The sequence below is a fragment of the Mycteria americana genome, chromosome 8 (assembly GCF_035582795.1).
Source record: "Mycteria americana isolate JAX WOST 10 ecotype Jacksonville Zoo and Gardens chromosome 8, USCA_MyAme_1.0, whole genome shotgun sequence".
Taxonomy (NCBI): domain Eukaryota; kingdom Metazoa; phylum Chordata; class Aves; order Ciconiiformes; family Ciconiidae; genus Mycteria; species Mycteria americana.
Window position 1 is genome coordinate 39,544,157 of NC_134372.1, and position 27,979 is coordinate 39,572,135.

General features: G+C 37.4%; 3 protein-coding genes across 4 annotated transcripts in view; all 3 read left to right on the forward strand.

The window, feature by feature from the left end:
• The window catches only part of NAE1 (NEDD8 activating enzyme E1 subunit 1), a 15,581-nt gene extending 15,160 nt beyond the window's left edge, over positions 1–421 (forward strand). For both annotated transcript variants that reach the window (XM_075510822.1, XM_075510823.1), the window contains one exon: positions 131–421. In XM_075510822.1, the coding sequence (XP_075366937.1) occupies positions 131–240 (110 nt within the window). In that variant the 3' untranslated portion in view covers positions 241–421. The remainder of the gene's footprint in view (positions 1–130) is intronic.
• Positions 404–21,017, forward strand: TERB1 (telomere repeat binding bouquet formation protein 1). Its single transcript, XM_075510821.1, has 21 exons — positions 404–489; positions 3,449–3,507; positions 4,462–4,572; positions 4,771–4,899; positions 5,370–5,501; positions 5,952–6,012; positions 6,109–6,224; positions 6,362–6,484; positions 7,017–7,169; positions 8,318–8,449; positions 9,884–10,009; positions 11,014–11,171; positions 12,141–12,502; positions 14,136–14,197; positions 15,214–15,306; positions 16,665–16,832; positions 17,323–17,403; positions 18,883–18,996; positions 19,395–19,507; positions 20,053–20,265; positions 20,849–21,017. The coding sequence occupies exons 2-21, from the start codon at positions 3,474–3,476 to the stop codon at positions 20,876–20,878; spliced, it is 2,511 nt and encodes an 836-aa protein (XP_075366936.1). The 5' UTR covers positions 404–489; positions 3,449–3,473; the 3' UTR covers positions 20,879–21,017.
• A 2,325-nt stretch (positions 21,018–23,342) lies between these two features.
• The window catches only part of DYNC1LI2 (dynein cytoplasmic 1 light intermediate chain 2), a 28,644-nt gene continuing 24,007 nt past the window's right edge, over positions 23,343–27,979 (forward strand). Inside the window, exons 1-3 of the mRNA XM_075510824.1 lie at positions 23,343–23,531; positions 24,481–24,554; positions 24,980–25,096. Of these exons, the coding sequence (XP_075366939.1) occupies positions 23,437–23,531; positions 24,481–24,554; positions 24,980–25,096 (286 nt within the window). The 5' untranslated portion in view covers positions 23,343–23,436. The remainder of the gene's footprint in view (positions 23,532–24,480; positions 24,555–24,979; positions 25,097–27,979) is intronic.

Consider the following 27,979-nt stretch of genomic DNA (forward strand, 5'->3'; position numbering starts at 1 on the left):
TATCAGGCACTTCTAAAATAATTCCAGTGTAGTGAGTTCTAGATAAATAACATTCTTTTTACTGGTTTTTAAATATGACCTGCTAACTGCCTTCTGTTTTATCTTTTTTTGGTTTTGTTTTCTTTTACAGGAGCTGCTGCACAGGAGGTTATCAAAGTCATTACAGGGCAGTTTGTAATTTTTAATAACACCTATATTTACAGTGGAATGTCACAGACTTCAGCGACTTTCCAGCTGTAGGATAAGGATCTTGCATTTGTTGCCACCAGGCGCTGCTGCTGCCGCCTTCTGTAAATACTGTGGTGTTCTGCCACTGACTGGACTGTTCTATATTACCTGCGAATAAAAGTTCCTTTATTTGTAACAATTTTATCTTCTCTTTTTTTCTGAGGACAAATAAAAATCATACCAAATCCTGAAATTTTTTTTAAATCTAGAATTTTCTGATTCACCTTTGAAAGACAAAAGCAGCAGCTGTTCCTTGGCAGGGTAAGTTGCATTTACAAATTAGCTTACCTGGTGTGCAGCAGAGCTGAATTTTTTTTTTTCTCTCATAAAAGCTGCTCTTCAGATTGAGGGGGAGAGGACTTGCAAAAGGTTGAAAAAGGCTAATGTAACTATGATGGTCAGAGGATCTAACTGCGAAGAGCTAGGGCAAGCCATAATACCTCTTATTGAGTTCAAGGAGTGCCTGAAAGCTTGGCTCTTTCAGCTGCATTCATCTCGTAAAAGATTCTTTTTCCTGCACCCTTTCTGTCTGGCCAATGTCAAGTGAGGGCGAAGTGCGTTTTGTGGCGTTGTTGTGGTTTCCAAAAGGCAGAGTACGGAAACAACTGCATTGAAAACCAAGCCTTTTCCCCCTCGCCTTGGCCTGGAGCTACGCTAAGGTTCGGACAGCGCTCGGGGAAGGCTGAAAGGGATCTGCTGGTGCCTCCCCGCCCCGCGGCGGCGGCGGCCCTACCGCCGCTCCTCCGGCGCGGGCTGGGGGCGACTCCTGAGGCGGCCGGGGGAAGGGGCTAACGGCCGCGCGCGGCGGGGCGGGAAGGGCGCGTGGCGGGGGGCGGCAGTGCGGCGCCTCGCTCTCCTCAGGCCGGCGGGCAGCGGCCCGGTACCAGGGCGGCGGCCCGGCGCGGCCGGAGGGGCCCGCGGTCGCCTTCGTGGCTGACCAGAACCGCTCCCACTGCCGGATCAACAGGTAGCTAATCCGTGCCTTATTTCCCATCCTCTTGATATTCCCCACCCCTCCCAAGAGCTGGCAGAAGAATGCTTTTGCTGTTTCATCTTCGGATTGTTGGCCTTTTTTTTTTTTTTTTTAATCTTTTATAGGTTCTTTCCTTTTTATATTTGGGATGATCTGGAGTACTTTAAGACTTCTACTTCAAAGCAGATCTCTGATAATGAGCTATAAATCATACATGGCTCATTTTAGAGGGAGGAGGGATGGGTTGAATGCTAAAATAGCACTGGAAGACTTCAAAGGCCTGTTACACTGAAGAGCGTTTCTCAAAAGTTAGTGGACGCATCCTCAGCTGCTGGTGTGAATTTTGATTTCGATAGGACACCATCAATCCGGACTTCTTCTACTGTACAGGATTTGATCACTGGGTTTTAAAAAAGAGAAATACCCCTGAGACTGGCTGTTTCCATCCTGCTGTGGCTGGGTGTGTGGGTCGAGTCTAGCAGCCCAGGCCCTGACTGACTGGGGACATTCCCATCAGCCTCCACGTGAGCTCTGCTAACCTGCTGTTGGTCTTTGAATGTTCAAGCCATGTGTTCTAATGCTGCTGAACAAACAGATGAATATATCTGTACTTCTTTTTAAGAGTGCTTTTTTTGAGGTTTGAAGGGATGTTACTGGATTATTGTCCATAACTGATGGTGAAGAGGTAATCTATTTTCTTTTATATGCAACATTTGCCAGAAGTCTGTTGCAGCAAATCCTGTTATTTATCTTTTTATCTTTGCCCTGTGATGCAACAACAGAATTGAGTTATCTGAATTTTAATGTAGGCTGGCTTATAAATATTATTTTGTGTACCTTCTGCATGTTGCAAAAGAAAAAGATCCAGTTAAGGTCAAGACGTATCTTTCTATAGTGTTTAAAAGAACTTGTGCTTCTTATATTAAAGGCTGTTTAATTATATAAATGTGTATTTAATTAAACTTTACTGAAATGAAATTAGCTCTGAAGTGAGCTCATTTTTACAGCCTTTCTTTTGTTAAGGAATATGTAGGTAGTTTTTGTTTTCTCTTAGGCTAGCAGGGTGGTATTGGTAGGTGCAAAAAGAGGTGAGGAAGACTTGCAAGCTGTCCGCTATTGTGGCAGGGTTAGATTTGGAAGAAAATGAAATGCATATATATTATCACTTCTGAAAAGGTAAAGGAAGATGAACTCCTTTTAAACTTTCCCTCTCAAAACATGTGCTTCACCAATGCTACTGTAAGGATGCATATAGAGCATTTGAACTAACAGAGGCAGCAAAGGAATGGGGACAATCAGTAACTCTAAATGGAAAGCAGGGCTGGCTGTCTTCATTAAGATGACACTGATATTTCTTAGACCCTTTGCTCTACTTTGAGGAGGATAACTAATCCATTATTAAGCTGGATTTACCACTGATTTAAAGTTTCTACCTGGAGCTAAATAGTTTTAGAGAGATTGGAATAGGTTACTATGATGCTTGCATCAACCTTTTGTGTTTGGGACTTGGCATGGTTAAGGGACCATCTTTCTGCTTCCAAACGTGAATTTAACTCTGCTGCTCAACTTGGATGCTGGCACATTAGGTTTATGTAGAATAAATGCTGTGGGTTTTTCTGGTTTACACGGTTCATGTAATGTGATAATTTCTTTGGTGAACTAAAATAAATTCTTAGTTTAAGAAATAATGTCTCGGTTCATGCTCATTGTCTTTGGTTTAGATCAATACTGATAAAACAACATAGTTACAGTTTAGTGGCTCACTGAGTAGCAGTAGGAGGCTGAATGTTTTATAGTGGGTGTCAGACACTCTTGATTCTCTACATAACATTACTTGATGGTCTTAGTGCCACTTGTTGGCTGATGACAAAGTTGGCAACCTACTGTAACAAAAATTGGATCAGATTTATTGTGATAAATGACACAGAGCTAGGTATATTTTTTAATGACAGGGACATTTTTGGTGCCCCACAATAGTAACATAGAATCACCTGATTTCTGCAAAATGTTAACTTTCAAAAGATAATAACACAATAGTTACAAATGCAGTGTTACTATAAAATACTGTATTTTGAAAGGAAATCTTTGCCATGCAAGAGCATATTAAACTGTGTCAGATAATAGAGTAAAACCAGAAAACTGGCAAGAGTGTATTTTAAGAAAAATGATTTAATTTATACTGCATATGATATTATAAACACTGCTAGTCTGAACAGAAAAGAAAACACTTTTTCCTTGCTATTGTAGAACAAGAACAGAGGTACAACCAAAAATGGAAACTCAAAAGGTGCAGAAAAAACAGTGTGGTAAGATACCTAATATAATTTGTCATTTATTATCTGCATCAATTTTACAAAGTTGTAGTAGACTGCGATAGGTTTGTCATGGATGGGGTGGTGAGCTGTCAGGGAGATGTTCTTTTTCCTTGTTGCCAAATTTTTGGATTGTGTATTGGATAGCTAAAGGGCAAATCTAATGACAAACTTTCAAATAGTAAATAATACCACCACAAAGTAACTTTTTTTTTTTTTTTTTGCTAATATTAACCCACAGTTTTACTGTATTTTAACTTCTTTATGAAACCCCAAACCTTACAAGTGTTTAAAATATACAATACTGCTGTTACTGTTGCAAATAATTATCAAATAATTCTTTTTGTTATACCCAAAAGACTAAGAAACAGATTTTCAAAGTGGTTTACCTACCTAGGGTTGTATGTGGGTGCCCAGAAAATGCTTATGTTAACTTACTAACCTAACAACCTGATTCAAGATTCTAGCTGCTGTGGTAAGTGATTAAGTCTTCTGTAACTAAATACCATATAGCAAGCCTTGATGCTTTGGCTTCTTTCCCTATTCACTTTCTAGATTTTCAATTGTATTTTCACTCTGAATATTTTCATGGTTCTGTATTATTCACTTAAATATGCTTAATGCACCTTGCAATTGTGAATTTAATATTTAGTAATTTACATCACATTTACTAACAGTCAGTAGTAATTAAAGGCCAGAAATATTAAGAGGGGGCTGTTACTTTAGCCAAGGAAATCATGCTCAAATAACAAACTATGGACAGGAATATTTTTAGGTTAAGTATGTTTGTTATTTATAGATGGATAGAAGTGGCGTGGCTCCATTTTTGCTCATGGTGTTTTTCTTTAAAATACATACTACATTTTTGGGGCAGGTTTACTGTAATACTAAATAGATTAATAAAGAAAATATAACAATTTTAATGAAGTTTTTTGTGTTTGTTCTTAGATATGAAAACAGATCTGAACTTACTGCTTGAATGCCTTAAATATCAGATGGACTGTCCTGTATCTCAGAAAGAAGCTTTGATCACTATTTACTCAATTTGTCAACAAAACCGTAAGAAGCATTTTTCCTTAAAAACAACTCAATCATTTATGTTCACAATATATGTTAAGAAGCTGGTTGTCACTGTAAAAAAAAAAAAGAACTATCTGAAGGATGTAAGGCTTGAGAATTTATAAAATCCTGGAAGGTTTTCATTTCACAGAGAAACAAAAGTGAAAGTCTAATTTTTGTTCTTTTTTTCTGTTATAGGTGAAGCAAGCGAATATTTTCGAGAAATTGGTGGTTTGATGTTTATAAATGATCTTGCAAAGTCAAGTGTTCATTGCATAGTAAAGGAAGCGGCTTTATTTACATTAGGATTTATAATAGAGAGTAATGGTAATAATAAGTAATATTATTTGTATTTCTGAGTGAGTTATAATCCTACGTGCTAACTTCTGCTTTTGTTTCGTCTGCATTATTTTTTTTGTCTCAAAAGAACAGATTACAAGATTATCAGCTCAAGCAAGGGGCAGTAAAGGTGCCACTCTTTCACTGTCCATTCCCAGATTTGGAGAAATACCTTGTTGATTTGTGTAGACAGCATGTCTTTACGATACCAGACAGCTGTACTACTTCTCTTCCTCAGCAGCAAGTGTTAAATGGCTCATAGATTGTTCCAAAGTTTGTCTAGGTCCTGGTTGGTTTAGAACTGACTACAGGGGGAAGCCCTCAGTCACTTTACATGTTTTGTCTCCACTCATCACATACTGGACACAACTGAGACTCTAGTTACTATATTACAAAACTAATTTAGGATTATGAATGGCTTGCATTAGGACTTAATGGTTTTTATTTTCTGGTTTCAGTTTATTGTCAACAATCTTTGTGTACTTCTGCACTGTTTGAAGACCTCATTTTATTTTTAATTAATAAGGATTCTGGTGTGAACTTGAAAAGAATGTCTGTTTATGTCATCTTAGTACTGGTTTCAAATAATAGTAAGTTGGGTTTTTTCTGTGTTATAACACCACTTTTTCTATTTGCCAATCTGCAGTACAGAAATTTGGAACGCTCAATAAGTAATGTTTTGGTAAAGTTAATTTATAAAAATGAATGGTTGCACGTAACTGACCCTGAATTGTGTAAGTAGATCATCGCTCACTGGGATTTCCTTAAATAGCAGAAAGTGTTTTCATTCTAAAAATGAAATTATAGTTTTAAAAAAATACAATGCAAACCAGTAGTTTCTGACAATGTATAGAAAAAAATAGACATAGAAAGAAATGGAACATTTTTGCCAATGTGTTGGTGTGATTTTGTATTTGTTTTTTGGGGGGATATATGCTTAGGAAATGGAAATAGAATGTATATATGTAAATTAAACTTGATATTAAGATTTTTTCTCAAGTTGCATGTGTCTTCGGAGTCTTGTATGTGCTCTTTTTTAGAAAGTGGGCAAACCTATGTCAGAGATACAGGCTGCATCGGTCTTCTGCTACAGTTATTCAGGTAAACAAACAGTTGCAATTCAAACAGAAAAGGATAGACTATTTAGGGCTTATGTTTGCTTGACTATCTGGGACTTGTTTGCATTGTTCTTAACAGAACAACTCTTTCCACATCTGAGATGAATCTGTCAGATGAAAATACTAATCAGTGCTATCAGCTGTGGTCTTCAGTCTGCAGTACTCTCTGTGCCTGTGTTAACAATCCTCAGAATGGTAAGAGTTCCTGTTAAAATTGTGAAAAAAGTTTAAAGTGTTTCTTCAAAGTGGCAACAGTTTGTTTTCATTTTTACTGTTCAACTGAAATTTCATATTACATTTTGATTTGGGGTTATTTGTTTTTACTTTTCCAGAAGATAATCAAAACATTTGCTGTTCAGTTTTTCCATATGCCAAAGAGTGGCTTGAAAGTTGCACAGAGCCTGAGATAGTTCGTCCTATTTGTTCATTTGTTGGTCTCACAGTTGCAAATAACTGTAAGTGTAGCTCAAGCTTTAAATAGTTTTTCTTTTGTAAAAGTAAGTTTAATGCAATAATAAATGTTTCTTTTTGTCAATCTCTGCAAATTCATGTGCTGTTCTTCCAACTTTTAATCTGAAAACTATATTCCACCATCTTTACCTACACTGCCTTGTACTTAAGTCCACAAATAGCCACAAACTGGCTAAATTTAGTAAGGTCAGTAAAAACTATTTGGAAACTGTTTTGATTAAAAGTATTTTACAAATATAAGTCATTATTACATCTCTGAAAACAATGCCTTAGATAGAATTCAGGCATAATGTTTGCTGTTTGTACGTGTTATTAGGGCCATGTGTTTCCTGTAACTGTTTTATAAGACAATTACTGCATTTCTTGAGATTAATATATATCCAATTTCTGTTGTGTGGGTGGAAATGTAATGATTAATACATGCACAGAAAACTTGTGATGAGCCTAATTGATAAAATGCTAAAACAATTTGCATCTTGTATTATTTAAGACACATTTTTTCTTTTTTTCACTAAGCATATGTGCAGAAATATTTTGTTTCTGTTGGAGGATTGGATACATTAGCTAAAGTTCTCATCAAGCTTATGCATGATTCCTGTATGAGTCACTCAAGCACAAAACTTGCAGTAGTAGTAACAAAGACTCTGGATGCCTGCATTGCTAATGACTGTGAGTGAAAAGACCGCTACCATTTTTTACATATGGCAATTTTAAAATGCAGTTTTTAAAGTCTGGTTTTGGTGGAAAAGTGATATGAATGGATGCTAAAAGGCAATTAAGTTATACATCCCACTTGATATTGCAGATTTTTAAAAATTCAAACATGTATATGGGGAATGATTCAGTTAATCTGAGGTGGGTTACTTTCCCATTGTTGCTAAAATAAATATAGTGAAATTTAAACTGTACTGAAAATTAAAAATAAGATACTAGAGCTAGTTTTGTGTAACTAAAGCTGAGAACTGGGCATGACGGTCATCTTGGATCCTGGAGTTAGCGCTGTGTTTCTGTAGGCCTGTGCCTAAGCTAATAAGCTTTGTAGGCTTTAAGAGGCTTTAGTAACTCAGGTATGGAGCTGAACAAATGTGGTATGTCTGCATAGCACATCTTTACTCTCATTTACTGTCTGGATAGTGCTGTCCTAATGAGGTCTTTGTGTATTCCATCAGAAGATTTTGAGAAACCTGTGAGCCTGATGAATCTGTGCTGTCGGCCATGATTATTATATTTGACACTTCTGCCATTAAGTGCTCGCTAATGGAAGTTCAAAAAAGTTTAAAAGCATATACCTGCACTAGTTTTGAGTCTAGCTTCAAAGAACTTGGTATGTGATAGGACAAGGTTTCAGCATGTATGTACTAGCAGTGGTGTTCCCAGTTTCAGGAAGAGGTTGTCCTCTACCAGAAACATTCCTAGCTCTTTTTGTGGCAGATAGTCTATGTGTCAAACCTTACTCTACTCTTTCTTGCTCTGTTCTGGAGCTGATAAAGGATGTGGAGAAACTCAGCAGAGGTGTACAAAACTTGCACATTGCAAAGCCCTTGTTTATCAGATCTTCTACTACATCTCTATACAGCACAATCTGGGAGAAAGGGCAGTGTTGGATATGGGGACTAGCATGGGCAGAGTTACTGCACCCAGGAGGGATGTGGTAATTTGAAGTGTTAAAATGAAAGAGAGAGAACAGAAGGACTGTGCAGGCCCAAGGCTTTTAGAGGTCTGTAGAGTTCCCTTGAAAACCAGCATTTTATACTTGGATGATGCTTATATACTTACTATCTAGTTTATTTTTCTTCAAATTATTTTTAACGTAACAGCTGCCATGGGTCTTGTCTTGACAAAGTATCACACTGTGTCAGAGCTACTGAAGCTTCTGTCCAATGACACTCTGGATACAGGAGAAAAAATTAGTATTATTCTAACAATTGGACACTGTACTGAAGTTTGTGGTAAGATTTTTTTTCTTTTTTCTTTCTGTCAGTTTCTACTAAATTCTCATACACTAACTACTTCAATGGTGTAATTTCATCAAGACTGCAACATGAGGGAAAGTTCTATTAAATAATGTAATATTAGTAGTCAGAAAAAAATGTTTGCTGTACTGTTCCATCTTTAAATTTTAAAACCTGTTAGCAGATAGTATCTTTAAGAGCTTGGAAAAAGTAGACTATTACGAAAGAATTCAGAGCTGGGCTTAGGTTCACGGGGTAAAATTCATCCAGACCTGAAAACTACCACAATACATACATAACAAATAAGTCTTTTTGAGCTCTATTTTAATGGCCCTTTATATATACAGCTTCTGTCCACTGTTTACATAGCTATTAAGATTTTAAAAAGCTATATAACAGTATTGTTTTTGAAATAAGCAGTAGGTAACCCTGAAATGTTTTTGCCAGGCTCCTCAGGGCTTTCCCAAGCATATCTGGTGAAAATATAACACTTAAGTTGGTATTTTATGGTAGTACAAGCAAACAGAATGGGAAATTGGGAGATACTGATCATTGTTTATTTATACTACTGTTTTTTCTCATGTATATTCAGAAATGGAAGAAAAAGGGATGATGTTCAAAAATCCTGATTGATTATCATCCTCTAAATGTCAATAACAAGTTCAATAATTAGCTCAATAGGTCATAAATCTGATAATTTAAAAGAAACTTTTTCATGAAGAATTAATTGAAACAAAGCTTAATGGTAAATGCCTTTCAAATAGAAGTATGATAAAACCAACAGAATAAAAGTTTCTCTTAAAATGCCAACACTGACAAAATAATCATATTTCATCTTTTGTTGATTCCTTTGTTTTGTTTTATCAAGTTTAGACAACAAAGGACTATTTTTAGAAGGTTGTCAGTTTTATGAATACATACTGCAAATGAGATCACAATAAAAAAATTTAGCTAAGTATATAGTTAATGAGGAGGAACAGATTAGCTAGACCAGGATTAAACTACTAATTTTATTAGAGTTTTGCTAATTATAAACTTTAAGCTTTTGATATTTCTGTATCTCAAGGCTTACATAAATGCAGTGTATATACTTTAGGAGCATATACCAGAGGAAAAGAAATACAGAAGACATAATTCAAATATTTTAGGTGACAGTTAAATGAGTTTGGATCTCCATCATATAATTTGTCTCAGTCCTCTTTCAGTTTTCTTACAAGAACTTTGAGCTATGGTCAAATCATCCTGTGTGACCTAGAGCGCTTCTGCTGCAACCTGGGTAGTGGGTCATTACAGCATGCTTGGATCCATAGTGAAAATCTCTTTTTCAGAATTTCCCTGAAAGTTACTAGTATTAGTTTCTAAAATTACTGTAAGATTAAGTGTGTATGATGCTGAAACCAATCTATTTTCCTTTACAATGTCCTATTTTAGAAGAAAACCAGTGTGAACTGCTCCAGAACAATGGTCTTCCACTTATGATTCAGGTATTAACTGAGTCTCAGGATGAGGAGCTAAACAAAGCTGCTACTTTTGTGCTGCAAAACTGCAAACAAATGAGTAAGCTTACTGTTATTGATTTAAAAATTACGGAATGAATTCCATCTTTAAGTTCTGTTGACTTTCTAAATGATTTTAACTGTAGCAGCTTCGTAATTCTGTGTACTCCAAGAGATGCTTGTTTTCCGCAGAAAAGTTGCACATTTGCCACCATGGACTGATTATGGCATTTGGGCAGAAAAAAGAAAAGTAAAAATTCCAACGATGTTGCAATAATGCATTTGTGAAACCTATATATGTAGGGTCAGTTCTTAAAAGCTTTCCCATCTATAAATTATGTGCAAAATATTAACATTGTCATTTAACACACAATTGGTATTCTATTCCTGGGTATGTACCACCGTATATAGAGACTAAACCAATAGATAATCAAGCCTGAAATCACCGCAACTACAATTATTTTGCAATATTAGAAAATCTTGCTCTTTATTTTTAAAGTAGAGTGTATTTTGAAGTATCCTGTTTAAGGTTGTGGGTTTTTTTAATTTACTGTGTAATACTAGCAATGAAACAGAAAGACACCTTGTCCTTTCATCTCTAAAGCATGGAAGGTATTATGCAATTGATAATTAGTGAAAAGCATGTATCTACATTTTTGTACTGAAAACATAACTGAGAGTTTTGTTTAAGATGGAGGGGGTGTGGTGATATTCAGTGTCCATTAATATGGAGTTGTTTTTTTTAAAAAAAGAGACCCATACTGGTAAAGGACCTATAGACTTAGGATTAAGTGCATGATAAAGTCCTTTTTATAGAGCACAGCATCATTGTGTAAACAGCTTATAGTAACTATAATTGCAAGCTCACCTCTTGTAACCGCAGTTTATATTTGAAGTGTATTAACATTTATGTGTAAATTTAATTATATAAAAATTATTATTCAGAGGTTATATTTTGCATTAAATTATTGGGGCTGTCCCTCAGCATACTAAAATTAATAAATACTTTTTAAGGTGTTAATTGATAAAATTTGGAATATTAATATTGGTTTATATTTTATAAAGCTGAACAATTGTCCCTGAAAATAAATGATAATTCATTAAACATGAACAATGCAGAAGAGTTGGATGTGCAAGTCAGAAAAAGAAGTCTACAAGACTACTGGAAGAAAGCAAAAGAAATTTTACACAGAATAAATTTGATTGAAAAAGAACATGATGAGGTTGGTCTATTTATCAAAGTAGGATAAAACTATGTAAATCTCTCCAGACTTTAGGGAGAAACAGAAAGTAAACCCTTAAGATAATTTCAGTGTGAGCTAGAAAAGTAGGGAAAACGTTGGATGTGTGTCAAACTACAACCTGCAACTTTTACCATTACTGTATATCATACAAAGTTATAAATATGCAGGACAATCAGAGAACGCAGGCATCTGTATTTTTATGAAGCATTTTAGTTTATTATAAAACCAGGTTTTCTACAAAATTAAGATAATTTAGGTTGGAGAAACAAGAGTTGGATTTATTTTTAATTGCCAATCATTTGAACCTATAATTTTAATATTTGCATGCATGAAACGCCCATGATTGTACAGCTATGACGGGATAGAGGATAATGGAAAATGTGAACATAAACTGAAATAAACTTGTTTCATATTTTCCTTGTGCAGTATAACTACTTGGTGTCTCTGGGTGTGGAACAGCAAGTTTTTGAGTTATTTAGCTGGCTCTTAAGTTAATTAAATCTTTTCATTTCTAGAAGTGCCTTGAAAGGGTTGTCAAGCATTGGAACAGGCTGCCCAGGGAAGTGGTTGAGTCACCATCCCTGGAGGTATTTAAAAGACGTGTAGATGTGATGCTTAGGGACGTGGTTTAGTGGTGGACTTGGCAGTGCTAGGTTAACAGCTGGACTTGATGATCTTAAAGGTCTTTTCCAACCTAAATGATTCTGTGATTCTATTAGTAGCAAATCCATTGCTTCAGCCTGGAACTATCACTTAATAACTACCCCTTCAACACCTTCAGCAGCACTGCTGTCTTGGCTGTCACCTAAGTCAGGGGTTTTTGAAGCTTCTCTGGAATTTCCTTTACCTTCAGAGTTAGACTGGCCTATCCTAGTTAACCTTGTTACTAGATTTATTTAATATTTTTATAGAGCTCGTATAGTCACTAACTAGTATTTTTCAATACAGGAAAGAGTGCAAGGAAGAGTATTTGTAGACAGACCTTCAGAAGCCAATATTGAAGCATCAAAATACCATGAAGTGAATCCTGCTCATCCAAAAACTTATATAGAAAGGACACATAAAAAAGTACATTGTTCACAGTTGACCTCTGAGTTGGATGATCAGGTTCTTGCTCCATCTGTAAATTCTTCTCCACTGAAAAATGAAATAGTGAACACTATGGATCCAGTAAATGCTTCTGCTAGACAAAGTGAACAGAGTAATATTCTATGTTCAGTTAATGAATTGCAAACAGACAGTGTACTTCAAAGTCACAGTATAAATGAAAAAACTGCTTGTGCAAAAAATCAGTCTATTCTGCAAGTAAGGTAAGTATCTTACACCTAAGCAGAAATACTAAGTTGCTTATCTTAGTAATTTCCAAATTGAATGTCAGGCTTTTAAATTATCTGTTGCTAACAATGTCTTTCTGTCCTAGTGAAAAGACATAGCCTTTTGGTGGCTCACTAGATAATATTCTATCAAAGTGTTTTTGACATTCACAGATCAAAGATTATAGACACTAGTAATAAAAGCTTCTGATCTTTTTGTCTGAATGGTAGGCTTCTGACTGATTGTATGGAGAGCCTGTTACAGGCCGTGTTCCGATGCCTTCAACATAGCGATGAAAAAGCATCCGTAGTTTTTGCCTCAAAATTCTCACTGATTCAGTAGATCAAGATCTGATCCATTGGTTTGGATGAAACCACAAAGACTTCAGTAATATGCACTTACTAGGAAAACAGCAGTTACAGAACTGCTCTGCAAAAAATTGAAATTGGAATGCCTACAAACTAGGGAAAAAAGCTTCCCCCCCGCCCCGCTTTCTCCCCTCATATTAAATTGCTTCCCTGCATGGGAAGAGAAAGATACAGCCTTGTTTAGTCATTCACTTTTCTCTTGCTCATTGCTCTCACACAAATGCTTATTTTCCTCTTTTTCTTTTGCTTCTTATGGTTATCTTTCCTATTGATAAAAAAAAAAATTAATTATAGGCAACTTGCAAGGATAAATACAGATCCCTTTATCTTGAATTTATATCTGGAATACACCTCAAGACAGGCAATGACAGAGTATGCACAAAACTACGTTTCTCCTTTTTGTTGAGTTCCATGTTTTTATTGTACCTTTTTATGTGGCTGGCTGGACCCTACTCCTATGCAGTTTCCTTGCATGCATTATATTGTAACTTTGTGACCACCACAGAAATTATCAAGAGCCTAGGACATTTTCTATGGTACATTCAGGTAAATTTTGCTTTGCTACTGATTAGCATAATTTCACACAGCTTCTTTATTTGTTATTCTGACCTCTGAAGCACAAAACTATTAAGAAATTAAATTTTTTTGGGGGAAAAAAAAAGCTCTCTCCTTGCATATGTATTTGTGTGAAAACAGGAGTTACCCAAGCATAACCATGGACTAGGCTCCTTGCTCCTGCAGCATTCAGAAGTAGTCAGTGACATAGAAAACTGCATGGTCATCATATCATAGGAGCATGTTGGTTGCATAAAAGTCAATCAGTGTAAGAAAAGAAGAAAATCAATTACCTTTAAGAGCAGTTGCTACACTGGTGAAGGCTACAGTATTTTGAAGATTTTGTGAAAGTTTTAGGTGCACTAAGTAATCTTTACGTGAACCAGAATTGCAAATGACTCTGGAAACCAGCATCCCTTGAAAGCACTGCATTCCAAATGCTGGAACAGACATGCTGAACGGCACTGCAAGGAATGCTAATCACAGATCTCTGGTAAACAGATTTCTAACACACAATGATTATATCCTGGATACTACAAGCCCAGTAACTTGGGATAATTAGAATCAATTTTTTAGAGTTTTATCTTTTATATAGTTAATGTGGTTTTTGTTTTGCCTTTGAAATATGTGTATTAATTTGCAGGTAAATGTATGCTGTGAAGTTTGATTATTTTTTTTTAATTTGTTCACGTTTTGATCTTCCCAGTGAAAACTTATTTAAACAACCAGCAGAGATGGTTAAAAATATGAAAAAAACTTGCACATCAGGTACAAATAGCTAAACATATGCCTTTCTTAAAGAATTTTGTTCTTAATGAGATTTAAATTAGTTTTGTGTACTTTTATCACTACTTTTTATCATGTTATATATCACTAGATGACAGAGTACATTATGTATAATATCCTTTAACTATTTGCATAGTTTGGGAATTTTATATTGTATACAATTTTACCAGGAGAATATTTATTCTACTTTTCTTCCAATACATATTTTAGCTTGCTTTTTTAAATTGATTTTAACTATTCAAATGAATGTATCACAGATAAATGTTTTGAGTTTTGTCTGCATGCAATCCTTACTGAACAATGAAAGACATTAATAGAAGATGCGTAAGGATGCTGGTTTTGTTCTGTCCTTGTAAGACTGGGGATAGAACCTACCTGTGAGAGTGACTTTTGCCTGAAGCTAGTCCTACATGTTGAACATGTGTTTAAGATAAATGTTTTTCAGATTTGTGTTGATCATCTTAGTCCGATATATTTATTTCAGAATTGGGATCTGTTCAATCAAATCTTTATTTGTAATTTAGTTTCCTGTTAATTTATAAAATTTATAATTATTCCTTAGATTAGTATTTGCCAGAATGGTAGCTTTACAGGTGACCAAGCTGATCTCCAGGTTATACCTACTTAAATGGAGAATAAGTACTATTCCAGTACATCACATTTTTCAGCATCTGATTCCAACTAGAAATAAGGTTTATAGGGCTTAGTTAAGCAATATAAGTTTACAGGATTATTTAGTGTGCTGAAGTTGAAGTAATATACTTTGGGAGAGTGATGAAAAAGCACTGAATTAAATGTAATTATTCTGGATTTATAAAAATGTAAATGCCATCCATTTAACTTCAGGAATTTCATTTGGATTTTCTGCTGTTATGTAAATTAAACTTTAATAATCTACAAATAGAAAATACAATTGAATATAGGTATGCTGATGCATGATTACCATGGTAAAGGATAGGTTGCATTTTCTTAGCGGGTTTTTTTCCTTCCGAATTTAGATCAACATTCATCCTACTTGGAGATAACCAAGGAAGAAAAAAGTACTTCAGCTATATCTGCATCCCATAAAATGGCAGATTTAAGGTGTTTAGGTAAATATTATCTTAAGTCTTTCTTTCCTGAGTTCATAAAAGAAGCCTCAAAGAGTCAGCAATGCAGTAAGTGAACTGACATTACAGAAATTTTAACACATCTATTCGATTACCTATTAGGTAATTCTTAATTCTTAACTGCTTCCTTTCCTTTTTCTGCCCCTAAAATAAAACATAAATATTGAAATAAAGTTTATATATTCCAGTTTCATGGAATGAAATTGGATGTATCTTTTCTTATGTGGGTTTACTAACAAACAGAATATACAACAGCTTAAAAGATGACATGCTACTTACAAGAATACTTCAGAGCGGGTGTTTTCCTCCTTTCTTTGATTCAAAAGAGGGAGGAAAAACATGTAGCCCTGCTCAGTTCCCTCATGTATTCCCCTGCTAAGCCTCCTAACTATTCAGCAGCCCTTCTGTTTTCTCTTCCTTACTGCTCTAAGTACAGGCACTCAGTTTTATAGTAATCCATCATTGCAGCCCTCAGTTACTCCATCTTCTACTTCCTGAACATGGTCTATCAGTAGGTTATAAGAATGCTGCTGGTACTCAGGATTTGCAAGTGGATTTTGTAATCAAGCCTGTGTCTATTAAAAAAACAAACCAAAACAAAACACCAAAAGCAAAAAAAAAAAAGGCCATAACCCACCTTTGAACATCATTTAGGCATATGAACCCAAGTTGTTAAACTAAATTCAACCGGAGCTTTAGCACTGCTTTATCTTAGACTAGAATATTGCAGATATGTACCAGTGCCCTTCTTATACTTCCTCACAGTGCAGAAGCTCTCCTTCAGCTGACGTAATGAACTGTGAGAACATCCAAGAATAACTAAACCATAAATTACCCTAGGAATGTCCTCAAAAACAAACAGGAGGGCTTCCTGTGAGGAAAGTCATACCTAAGCTAGACTTATTTATTCAGGTTAATGCAGATAACTGTTACAACACAGAGAAAGTTTCAAAGTATAGCAAAGACATCTTTCATATTTTGGCTCCTGGATAAATGTGCAAAGGGAACTGAGGCCCCTTTCTTCCCATCCCGCTAATATTTTTAGTTCTGTAGAGGGTCTGTGCCCCATTTAGTACTTCTGGAGTTGAAGTGCAATATAACTTGGTCCCATAGGTCATGTTGAAAACTTTTTTTTTTTTTTTTAAAAGAGAGTAAGTACAAACCAAGAAGTAAGTATTTTCAAGAAGATACATAAAAGCGTAACCTGTTTTGAGATGTGTATATGGAAAACTGGAGGTCAAATTGTAGATCATAGTGAGCAAAGTAAAACACTAGACTTTGTGATGGCTTCTATAGCATTCGTGCTTGCTGTCTCTACAATATCCTATTTTTTTTTCCAGGTTGTACCGCAGGACTGTCCTTCAATAGTAAAACCTTTACCAAGATGTTGCAAAGTTGTCCATACCAGTGTGACCGTCACAAAGTCATTCTGGAAGCTGAAGAAAGATATAAAAAGGAACTTCGCAAATTGGCCATTTGTAACAACAGTAGATATGCAACTCATGAGAGTAATTACATTTTGGGGTTTTTTTAGTATTTGTAACTATTGTTTTAAATTGTATTTAAAATTCTGAACTTTTTTTGGTCTGATTCTGATTGTCCTGCTCTTGTAAACTCACTCATTTAATTTGATTTACCAATGGTCTGTTCTAAGTAAGATCAGAACTAGCCACTTTTGTTTTGAGGATCTTGTGTATTTCTTGGCAGTAGTGATGTCATTATAGGCTTTGATGAGACTCTGTCCTGTTTGCCAAAGTTAGTCAAGTACTAATAGAAGGGAATATATTAAGTTGAAATAAGTGTGAATGGATGTATGACATCATAACAAGGTCATTTCATTCTAATATTACATACTTATGGATATAAGAGGCTTATAATTCTTAATGAATTAAGTAAACGTGCATCCTATATTTTTCTAGTTTAAAGGAGGCATTTTGAAAATTAAAGTTTCTGGTGTCTTGCTGGCATTTGTACTGGTGTCCATCTTGTATTTTCCAGAAATACTGCTGACCCCAGTGAAGAAAGAAAGACTGCATACACAAAAACCAACTTTTAGGAGCAAAAAGGATAGCTTCCAAAGTAAGGGCTTGGTTTGGAAATCAATGCAAAAAGCCCTTACTGTCTAAGTAATTCTTTTGCAGGACTTTACCATGGGAGGCTGTGGATAGGGATTTTTTTTTTTTTAGTGGATTCTGTGAAAAATTTGTATATTAATAGGCCAGAAAATGCATATTCTGTAATCATGAAATTGTGTTATGCACATATGTTCACAATGAAATTATCTGGCACTTGCTTTGTAGATACTGCTTTGAATCCTGTCAGAGTGACTTCCATGCCATCTGCTATTTTTCAGTTTTGTGGTGTTAATTTTTAAAATGGAGAATATAGTCAGGATCAGAACACAGTACAGTTGCCTGTACCTGGATTCAACATCACTCTATTATACAGTTATAGCCATGTTATCCTATTATACCTGTTTCTGTTCCTGCTTGGAGCTTGGCTAAGGACTTGGGTCTCTGTGTGCTGGGTAAACCTTAACATATACAACAATACTAGAGCAAGTAACTGAAAACAACCTATCAGAAAATTAAGTACAGGAGATCTGTTTACCTGTCCTGTATTATGAGGTGTTGAATAAGATGCTATTAACAAGGCAGAGATGGAAAAGTGAATGTAAGTTCTATCAGTTTCTGTAGTGCAGTTTAGAAACCCCATGTTTACAGAACCATCAGCTGCCCATAAAAACTGGTACTCTTTATAATACACAACTGTCCATTTGTAAATAGCAGAGTACATATCTTTTACAGTATTTTATTCTGTAATGTAGCAAAAAAAGTTAATCGTTATAATTTTTTTCCTTACTCTGCATATATATATATTTTTTTTACATAATTCACAAGGGATTTTCTTCAGAATGTGGTGTTTGTGGGTACGTCCTGCAGAGCTCTAACTACAGTCATACGTTACTACATTCATCAACTAGTAACCAATACTGTTTCTTATGATTGATGACCAGAAATTTTAAAGTAGGCTGAAGCAGCTCTCTAAATCAGTACTTAAATTCTAAAACATTAATATTACTTTAAAAAAACATTCTCTTTTAAAAAAGCAGCCCACCTGTCGGGAATTTGTTTTTAGTCTCCTATTTCCAAAAACCTTGTTTACATTGTTATTTTATTTAATAATTTCTGGTAAAAGCTAGTAGATTAATTTTGTTTTTTAAATTATTGTTTTTATTTTTTTTCCCCTCCTTCAGATTCAGAAAGTAATTAATTTGGCTACGATAGCCATGGAGGTCTTTTAAAATTAAAAAAAAAAAACAAAAACAAAAGCACAGCTTTATTTCATCTCAAGAGCCCCTTACACTAATATATTACCTTTAGCAAGTAAACATTTTCTGAAGTAAACTGAATTTTCCGGTCTTTCTTCCAGGACCAAATAGTAGTATGGCTGAAAAGATGGTTCTCTCTTAAATTTTCATTCCTAAAACATTACCTGTGTTTTGTGTTTTTTTTTAAGAAAGATGCATAATGTTTTATTGTTTGGGTTTTTTTTAAGGTATTCTTCTGACTCCAATTAGAAAAAACAAATCTGATACTTCAAATAGAGATGAACATAGTAAAAATACTAGGTTGACTGACGACTATAACTTGATACCTACATATGAAAAGTGTGAGTATTACCAGAAAGTTAATTCTGTAATAAGCGTAACTTAAAGATCAAGTTTTGCATTTAGGTCAGGGCATTGGGAAAAGCACCTGTGCTTGCTAGTGGAGACAAATGGCTAAGAATTTAGATAGATATGTTCTTGTACCTTTAATCACAGTATTATTGATGTTTGAGTTAATTCCTATTATTTGCTAGTTGCTTCCAATGCATAAATAATCCTCATGTGTTAATGTCAATGATGAGAAAAAGATCTAATGAAAATGAGGTATTACTAATAAAGCAACATTTACATATTCAAGTTCATTAGGAGAAATGTTTCTTTACAACACTATATTCGGTTTTACAGTAGGTTTCAGTTAGTTTAAAGTAACTAAGAGGTGGCCTTGTTCACAATTTCATAGCTTTCCAAAAAAACCAAGATGCTAACTTGAAGAGACAAGGAGTCAAAGAAATGTGCAACCAGCAATGTCAGCGCTTAAAAGAAAATTGCATATATTCACTTGGCAAAAATGAGGTTAGTTATGAAAAGCCTAATCATACACTCACACATTCATAAAAGTCCAAATAAAATCATTATGAATTGCATAATTTCTTTTTAAGTCACCTTTAACAGGAGCCCAGTAGTAAAGTGAACCTTATTCAAAAGATACTCCTCTCTGTTGATTCTGCTCCAGTCATACTGATTTACCCCTGAAATGAGTTAAGCATTTTTCAACTGACAGTCCTTTCTGAATAATGGATATGGAGGTATGCTTTTTCCTGCACTAATGAAAATTTGCATGGTATAGAAATAACAGAAACCTAAAGGAATAAACATATGAAAGGTATAAACCATGTAGGCATGACAGAAATTAAGGTAAAGGTCATGGAAAAATACTGTATTTCAGTAAGCAGGTGACAGTGAAGAAATCTTGAAGAACCATTGTAATATCGACAAAGCGATTAAGTTTCTTTGGAACTACTTAAGATTGTGTTTTCAGTAATAATGCACTACTTCCAAATGTGAAATAGTATGTAAATTTACATAATTTTTAATTACACCAAAATAAATACTTGCAGAAAAATGAAATATGTTCCCTGGACGTGAACACAAGAACTTTAAACAAGAGAAGAAGAACCCGAAAAGATTTCACGACTGAAGAAATTAACTATCTTTTGAGTGGAGTAAAAAAAATGGGTAATCACTGGAATTTAATTTTGTGGTCTTATCCATTTCAGAAAGGACGGACAAGTGTTGATCTTTCCAAGAAATACTACAGGTTACAGTTGCAAGTAATCATAATTTAATTTTCTACTAATCATATATGCTGTCAGCTCAGTTTTCAGCTTTTGACCCTGAATTGACTTGCAAAAAAAGGACAGGCTGTTAGAATTTGCAACCCATGGGATTGTGCGTTGTGTCAGTTCAATGCTGTGCACGCTAAGCATTAGAGTGGGCTCTGATGTAATTCAATCAGGGCTTGTGCTTGGAGAGAGAGAACTAAACTGGGAAAATATTAGAGAGCCTTTGAACCTTTCAGTGCCACCTGGCAGGATACAAAGAGGGCAAGAATTTCAGTTAAGGACTCCAAATTAATCGCTATGTTTCTTAGGAAGTTGATGTTTTCTCTGTTCCGACTCTTTTTGGATGCTGGTTTGTGAAAATCTCTCTGGCAGTTTTCACCATGTTTAAAATGTACGCTCCTTACACAGAGATGCTATCTATGGATGGAGTAGACAGCATTTCTGCTGTGCTTTGAGGGTGCGTGGGAGTGTTTAGTGGCAAGCGTTTTTCTCCTGAAATGTTTTCTAAAGTTGTGCAGTGTTTTGTGTCAACATTTGTCTTGATATTTTCTCTTTTATCTCCATTTTATAGAGGCAAAGAAAAAACAAAGATCATCAATAACATCTTTCAAGAGTGTTTTGGATTTTGTTGCAGAATGTTGAAGAACAGCATTATTAACAGTGAGGTATTGTTACAACAATATGAGCCCTGGGAGAATTTAGATTGGCTTGGACTCATGTTTTTCAGTGATAACATTCACTGACAGAGTTGTTATGCTTTGTAAATTTAAATTACATGTAATTTGATAAGTTTTTTTAAATAATGCTAACATAGCTAACAAAATCTTTATCAGTAAAATTTATGTTTTTTTTTTAATTTAACCTTCTTGAACATTTGATTTATGTAACATTCGATTTGGCTTTCTGTTTGAATCTTTTCATAGTTTGCTTTATACCATTTGTAAGAAAAGCTGTATTGCTAAAATGAATATTTTATGTCAGAAACTGATTAAGTGTTCATGTTGTTGTGTCTGAATTTGGTTCCTCTTAATCAGTGAAATGTTTGAAGCAGGTAAAATATTTTGTCATGTGTTTAATGTGCTGTATGTGCAGAAAAAGACATCTGTGAGAGAAAACACCAAATGTCTGGTTAAACACTGCTGCATATTGTAGGCAAATCTGACATTAGTACAGTACATGAATTGAAACGGAAAGCTTGTGGAAATCTCAGAACTTCTGGGTAGAAGATGTAGTGTGTGGTTCAGCTGCAGTGTTTCTGGACTGGGGTAACATTCCTGGACCTGAACTAAGTAGAATGCAGGTACTGATAAAATTCAGCTTCCATTTACAGTTGGACTTTTTTTGGTGTATTATTCAAGTAAGTGAGCAGGACCACTGTTTCTGCCAATTACACAATTTTTATAGAAAGCTTTAATGAAAGCCGTAGTAACATGAATTTTCAGTGATAGCCTTAGTATTTCATTTGTATTTTTTATCTATTCTGATAAAGGAATGATTAATCGATAGTTAATTTATTATGGAAAAAGTTTAGTTATCTTACGAGCATGAGGTTTTCACTACAATGTAGCTTAAATGCTTAAAGCCAAGCAAGATAACTAAAAACCAAAAGGCTTGCAGTAAAGATGATGCCAATGACACAATAAACAGGCCTTCTAATATTTTCAGCTGTTGCACTTTGTTTATATTATTAAAATAGTGAAGCATCTATAAAAGATGTCTTTGAATGGAGCTATTCAAAGCAGTGTAGTTAAATATTGGCATATGTATTTGCAGAGTATGAGCCCAAAGGAGTACCAAGGAGGGGTACACACAACAGGGAGAGTTTGGTCTGTTATACACTCTACAGCATCTTTTTCTGAGGACTTGAAAGCTAGTCTAGACAAGCCACTATTTCATCTGTTGACTGTGTATTAGTAATCCATATTATTCTGGCCTAAAAATATTTCAAGTGGAGAAAATATATAAGGTAAGCTGTAAATCTTTACTTGACACAAAGTCAGAGTATCACAATACTGGCAATTTACCTAGCCCTAGGTACAATTTAGGTTGGAAAGGACCTCTGGAGTCCATAATCTGTCCTCCTCCTCAGAGCAGGGCTCATTTCAAAGTTAGTGAAGTTGCTCAGTGCCTTGACAAGTTCTGAAGATCTTCAAGGATGAAATTCCCACCACCTCTTTCGGTGCCTCAACTACTCTTGTAATGCAAGTTGCCGAAAAAGACATCATTAAAACAATCTTGTGTAATCCAAAAGGGAAGAGTCATGGACTTAGAAGCAAGCGGAAACCTTTTGTGTGAATTTGTGCAAGTCAGTTAATCTTTTCCTCCCCTTTTGATTGACTGTACAATCTTGATAATCATATTAATTTTCTTGGATAAAATGCTTTGAAATCCACACATAACTGGCATCATAAAAATATAATTGCCGAAGAACAATTGATGCCATTTCTAGGCTGCTTAAGCTACCCAGCCACAGTATTTTAGCACTTTGAAAAGCTGACTGACACATCACCGAAGAAAAGTATGTTTACAAAAAACTTGAACTTGCTTTGTCTCTCCATTAGAAGAACAAAAATTATGGGCGGGGTGTAAGAACTGAGGTGGCAAGTAAAGCTGGCTTCAGAGGGAAGTAATTTAAAACAGGCAACATCCCTCACTTCGTTCCGCTTCCAGGCTGCACGCCGTACTCCTGCCCACCAGGGCCGCGCGGCAGCCGCAGCCAGGGCAGGAGCGAGGGCCGCGCCAGCAGCTCGCTGACAGACCGCGCTCAGCCCGGCAGCGTTCCCGCCCGGCTGCGGCAGCGCGAGAAGTTACCGGGGGTTACCCGGCAGCTGCAGGCGGCGGCGGGGAGCCCCCCCGGGCGGGGAGCGCCGCGGCCGCGCCTCGCCGGCACCAGGGGGCGCTGCCGGCGGCGGCCCCCCCCGCCGCGGAAGGCACCGCCCAGGGCGGGGAGCGCGGCCGGGGCTGCCCGGGCGCCGCCTGATCGGAAAGCGGCGCGGCCGCGGCTGGGCGCGGCGGTGCGCCCGCGAGGGGCAGGGGGCGGCGGCGAGCCGCGGCGGGGCCGGCGGCGCGGGGCGCCCGCGCAGGCGGGCCGGGGAGAGGGAGGAGCGGGGTCCTCGGCGGGCCCGGGTGAGGTCACTCTTTGTGGCTGCAGTTGGCAAGATGGCGCCGGTGCTGGTGGAGAAGAAGCTGCTGGGGCCGGACGGGCCCGGCGGCGCCGAGCTCCCCAGCGAGGAGGAGGAGGGGCAGAACCTCTGGTGAGCGGCCGTGGCGGGCGAGGGGGGGCGCCTCCCGGGCCGCGGCACGCCGGCGGCGGAGGCGGGCGGCTGCTCTCGGGCGTCCCGTGCCTGTCACGGCGGGGTCTCCCTGCTCTGCCGAGCCGGCCCGGCCCACCCGCGGCGGGCGTGAGCCCCTGCCTCGGCTGGGCTGGAGCGGAGCGCGCGCCCCGCTCGGCCGGGGCCGGGGCCGGGGTAGGGGCGGCGGTGGGCGCCGGCTGCGGGGCCGCGCTCGGGCCCCGCTGGCGGGAGCGGCGGGCGGCGGCGCCGCGGTACGCAGCTGCCCGCGGCGGGGGCCGGCCCGCCCGGCGGCCGAGGCGCCGGGGACGGTGAGGAATGCTGTCCTTCCCGGCTGGGAAGGGGCTTGTGGCGTGCGTGAGGGGAGCCCCACAGCCGCATGAATGAGGCCGGCATCGCTGCGAGGATGAGGGAGAGCAGGTGTGCGGAGCCCGAGAGATTTGGCGCTGCGGGACAGGCTCCGGGAGACTCCATCTCTTGTTTTCCTGTCGCTTATCTCTGAGTAACGCTTTTAGAAATACTAATAACGCAGAAAAAAATGCGTATAAAACACAGTAATGGATTGTGGGAAGAGTTAGTCATCAGCTGAAAAGTAATGTTTTGCAGTAACGTGACCTCATATAAGGGAGAAGAACTTAAGAAAACGTTACTGCGTGTGCTTTAGAAATTATAAAAGCTATTCTCAAAAAGGTGGCATACTTTTGGTCTTTAAAAATGCACTTAAATCTTTAACTGTAACATCATTATCTAGTTTGTAAACAGAATTAATATAACTGGGTTGGTCCGTGCAGATCTGCTGAGCTCATCAGTGCTGTCAAATGGGCAATGTGTGGGCTGTGTTTGTGTGTGTGCCTGCATATGTGCGCGTGTCCGTGTGCGTGTCAGTCTAACAAGAATGATGCTGTTTTTCTAGGTCCTCAATACTGAGTGAAGTTTCTACCCGGTCAAGATCTAAATTGCCATCGGGCAAGAATATTCTTGTTTTTGGTAAGTAACATATGCAAGCAGTTGGGTGCTTCGTTTTTTTTTGTAGAAACAAAATGTGTTTAAAACAATGATGTGAACGAACTGACGTGTCGGTTTGTTAAAATTAGGTTATGTAATATGATATACGTTATTATTGTCTTCAGGCTGATAGATTTACTTTCTTTTTGGTTTACGCTGTTAGATTTATAACATATATTTAAACAAAGGGAATGTAATACAGAATAATTAAGTGCTTCATTCTTATTGTCATGGTGTAAGCCATTGGATTTAGCTGGAATACTTGAAAGAAAACAACAAATAAGTTTGGTCCAAAAATGTACAAGGATACTTCTGATTACTTAAGCGCCTTTTTGAAATATATTTTCTACAAAGTTAAAATTAATTCTGAAAGTGTTTTCTTTTTTCCTGTAAAAACTTACTGGCAGGTGATGATGGTTCAGGTAAAACCACACTTATGGCTAAAATACAGGGAGCAGAGCATGGCAAGAAAGGAAGAGGGCTGGAATACTTGTATCTAAATATTCACGATGAAGACAGAGATGGTAAGTTCATTTTATATGTAATCTCTTTACTGTAATTAAGTAGCTGACGTGCATTTTTTAATAACTGTGGTTTCATCAGTGTGTTTTGGGTTACACCTGAGTAGCTGGTTCCAGCATTGTTCTGTATGTTTTAGAAGCTGTATACATTTCTTAAAAGTGAAACGCATTTTGCATTCAGTGTACGTTCTCCCTCTTGCCCTTCTTACAGCTTGACCTGTGTATGAGGAAAAAGTACACTTGAGCAGCTCTCAGGATCATTTACTTTTAGGGTAGATATATTTGCTGGTATTGACTTACTAGTAGATATATTGTCATTTGGTATGACTGCTTGATAGCTAGGGAAAGTAAGTAATACACCCATGAGAATTTAATTCTCAGGATGGATTTCTGGGTGTGGGGTTTTGGCGTTTTCTTGTGGGGGCTGTATGCAGAATTTTGGTTAACTATAACTGAGATGTTTTGTTAGAGTTGAATGAGTGAAGAGCAGAACTTAAAGTCAGAATTAGTATTTCCTTTTCTCAAATTGGAGCTTGTCTCTTTGTCCCATGTCTTTCTCTCTGTTGCTGTTGATGATTACTCTTCTCTATTATGTGGGAGGGGGATGATGACAAGAGACTCCTTAAAAGCAGGTCTAATGATGAGAATACTCCTATTTTTAGGAAGGTTTCGGACAGAAAGAGATGGGGAGTGAGTGAGTTATCCTTGCTCTTGAATCTGCCTCTGCTTGTGTCGTTTTGGGCAAACCGCTGGGCCTCTTTCTGTTAGTTTCCCTCTTAAAAAATGGGGAATTACAGTCTTCCTTTTCATGACTTCCTTCTGAGTTTTCAGTTCAGAAGAGGGGAGCAATGATGGTGGTTCATCCATGTTCCTGAAAACAAATGAACTAGGAAGATCCTATAATGATATTTTGGAAATGGAAATGTACTGAAAGCTTGCACCAGTGATTAAGTACCGTGTGTGACTGGTTGTTATGGAGATTGGTCTTGTGCTCACATGGTAATAAACTGTCTTTGGATACTAAGTTAGGCACAATTAAAGGATGAGTATATTGCCTGTGTCTTCAGTGGCCACCTAATCTTGCAGTTCCTACAAATCATTTGTGCTGTAATTTTAAGTGCTGAGCCATTCTTGGCTTCTTAAGGTTCTTGATGTAAGTGCTTTCTCACCATGCACAATCTTCTTCAGTGCTGCATAAATACTTCAGGGGGGAAAAAACCCCTACGATTAGAAGTGTTAAGACAGTCTGTGACATCAGGCTTCTTGCAACATCAAAGGAGATGGTATTATAAGCAGAAAAATGTTTGGTGTGCTATTTTTCCTGGTGCTGTCTATCAAACCTCAAGTATGTCCCTACTTTGGAAATATTTTGGGGCTATTCCTGAGTATCTGGAAGTGATAAGTATTTGAGCTGATTAGGAGAAGCCTGTCTTAAGAACTCAGGCCGCACTAGGAGGGAAAAAAGAGACGTTTTTGACTACCAGAGTCAGCTGGAGAATTCAGGTCTTCATGCATCCCTTTAATGGATGTGTTAGGATCTAATAATACATGCCTTTTTCCTTTCTGTCTCATTAGTGTCATCAGCAAGCAAAATAAATAGCAAAGTGGGTCAGGACCTCCCAGCAGGCAAAGATAACACTCTTCTCTAGGACAGGTTTGGGTTTGTTTCTTTAAACTCTTTGCGTGCTTTAGATCTGTGTATGCTCAGATACAGATTTAGGAACAAAGCCTTTATAATTGACCCACAATTCTTCGAAGCCATAAAGAAACTGAAGATAGGCATTCAGGAGCTTACTATCACATACTCATTTGTGAGGGTATCTGCTTTTTATTATGCCCCAACTTATTCAAGACTAGCAAAGCATGAGGATTTCCAGGGGTGTCAAATCAACACTGGTAACTGAAAGTCTGTAGTGGAGTGAGAAGATGTTTTCAACTTCTTTCCCAGGTGCTAGAAGATTTTTTTGCTCTCTTTGCCTTCTTATTCCTCATTTCAGAAGAGTTTATTCAGTCCAGGAGAAGTATTTTGGTCATAGTGCCGAGTCATTATCTACCTCCCCTCCTACCTCCCTTTGGAAAGCTTAAGGGAAATCTTCTGTGTTGCTTCTTATCCCCCCCCATCTTTAAGGGATATTTGAATCTGGCTCCTCCTACACCTGAAGTAGAATTACTCTAGATTGCTAGGTGCATATCTTAGTTTACAGTTACTTTTGTCTTTTCTCCTAAAGATTAGATCAATGAATAAATTGTTCTTTTTTTAATAGGAAAGTTAAACAAATGCGTAGAAAACACCTCTTTTTTGAAGAACCCCTGTGGCTAATACAGGTGCCCACTAACTTTTTGGTTTTTACTGTCATCTGCTTGCTTCTTGGCAGTGGCTGATACTGGGCTTGGATGGCAAGATACACATCACCACTGCATTGGTAATTAGCTGGTTCAGTTTTGTTAGATGTTAGTCGTTCAATGTGACATGCAGTACTTTGGTCCCTAGGTCTCAGGATAACTTGGAATAAGTTCACTACTGAATCTCTACCTGAAAAATCTCCTTTCTAGGGTACTATCCCAAATTCTGCCTAGGCTAAGGCATTTGTTCAAGAAGAGGTTCGGGGACGCCTGAGAAGCAATCCTGAGAGAGAGAGGATTCTCTAGATCGTTAGCCCCAGGTACAATATCCTTGGAGCATATGGTTGCTTCTGCATACGTGACACCGTAATTCATCTGGATGAAAGCACTTATAGCACTAGCTGTAAAGTTAACTTCAAATATTAAACAATCTTGGAGCTCAGGGCCTAGAGTCCTCTGTTAGTGGAATTTCTCAGGGAGTGTGGCCAGTTTTAATTTTTTGCCTTTCTTTGTGATGAGCAGATGTTTTGTGTCTATGCTGGT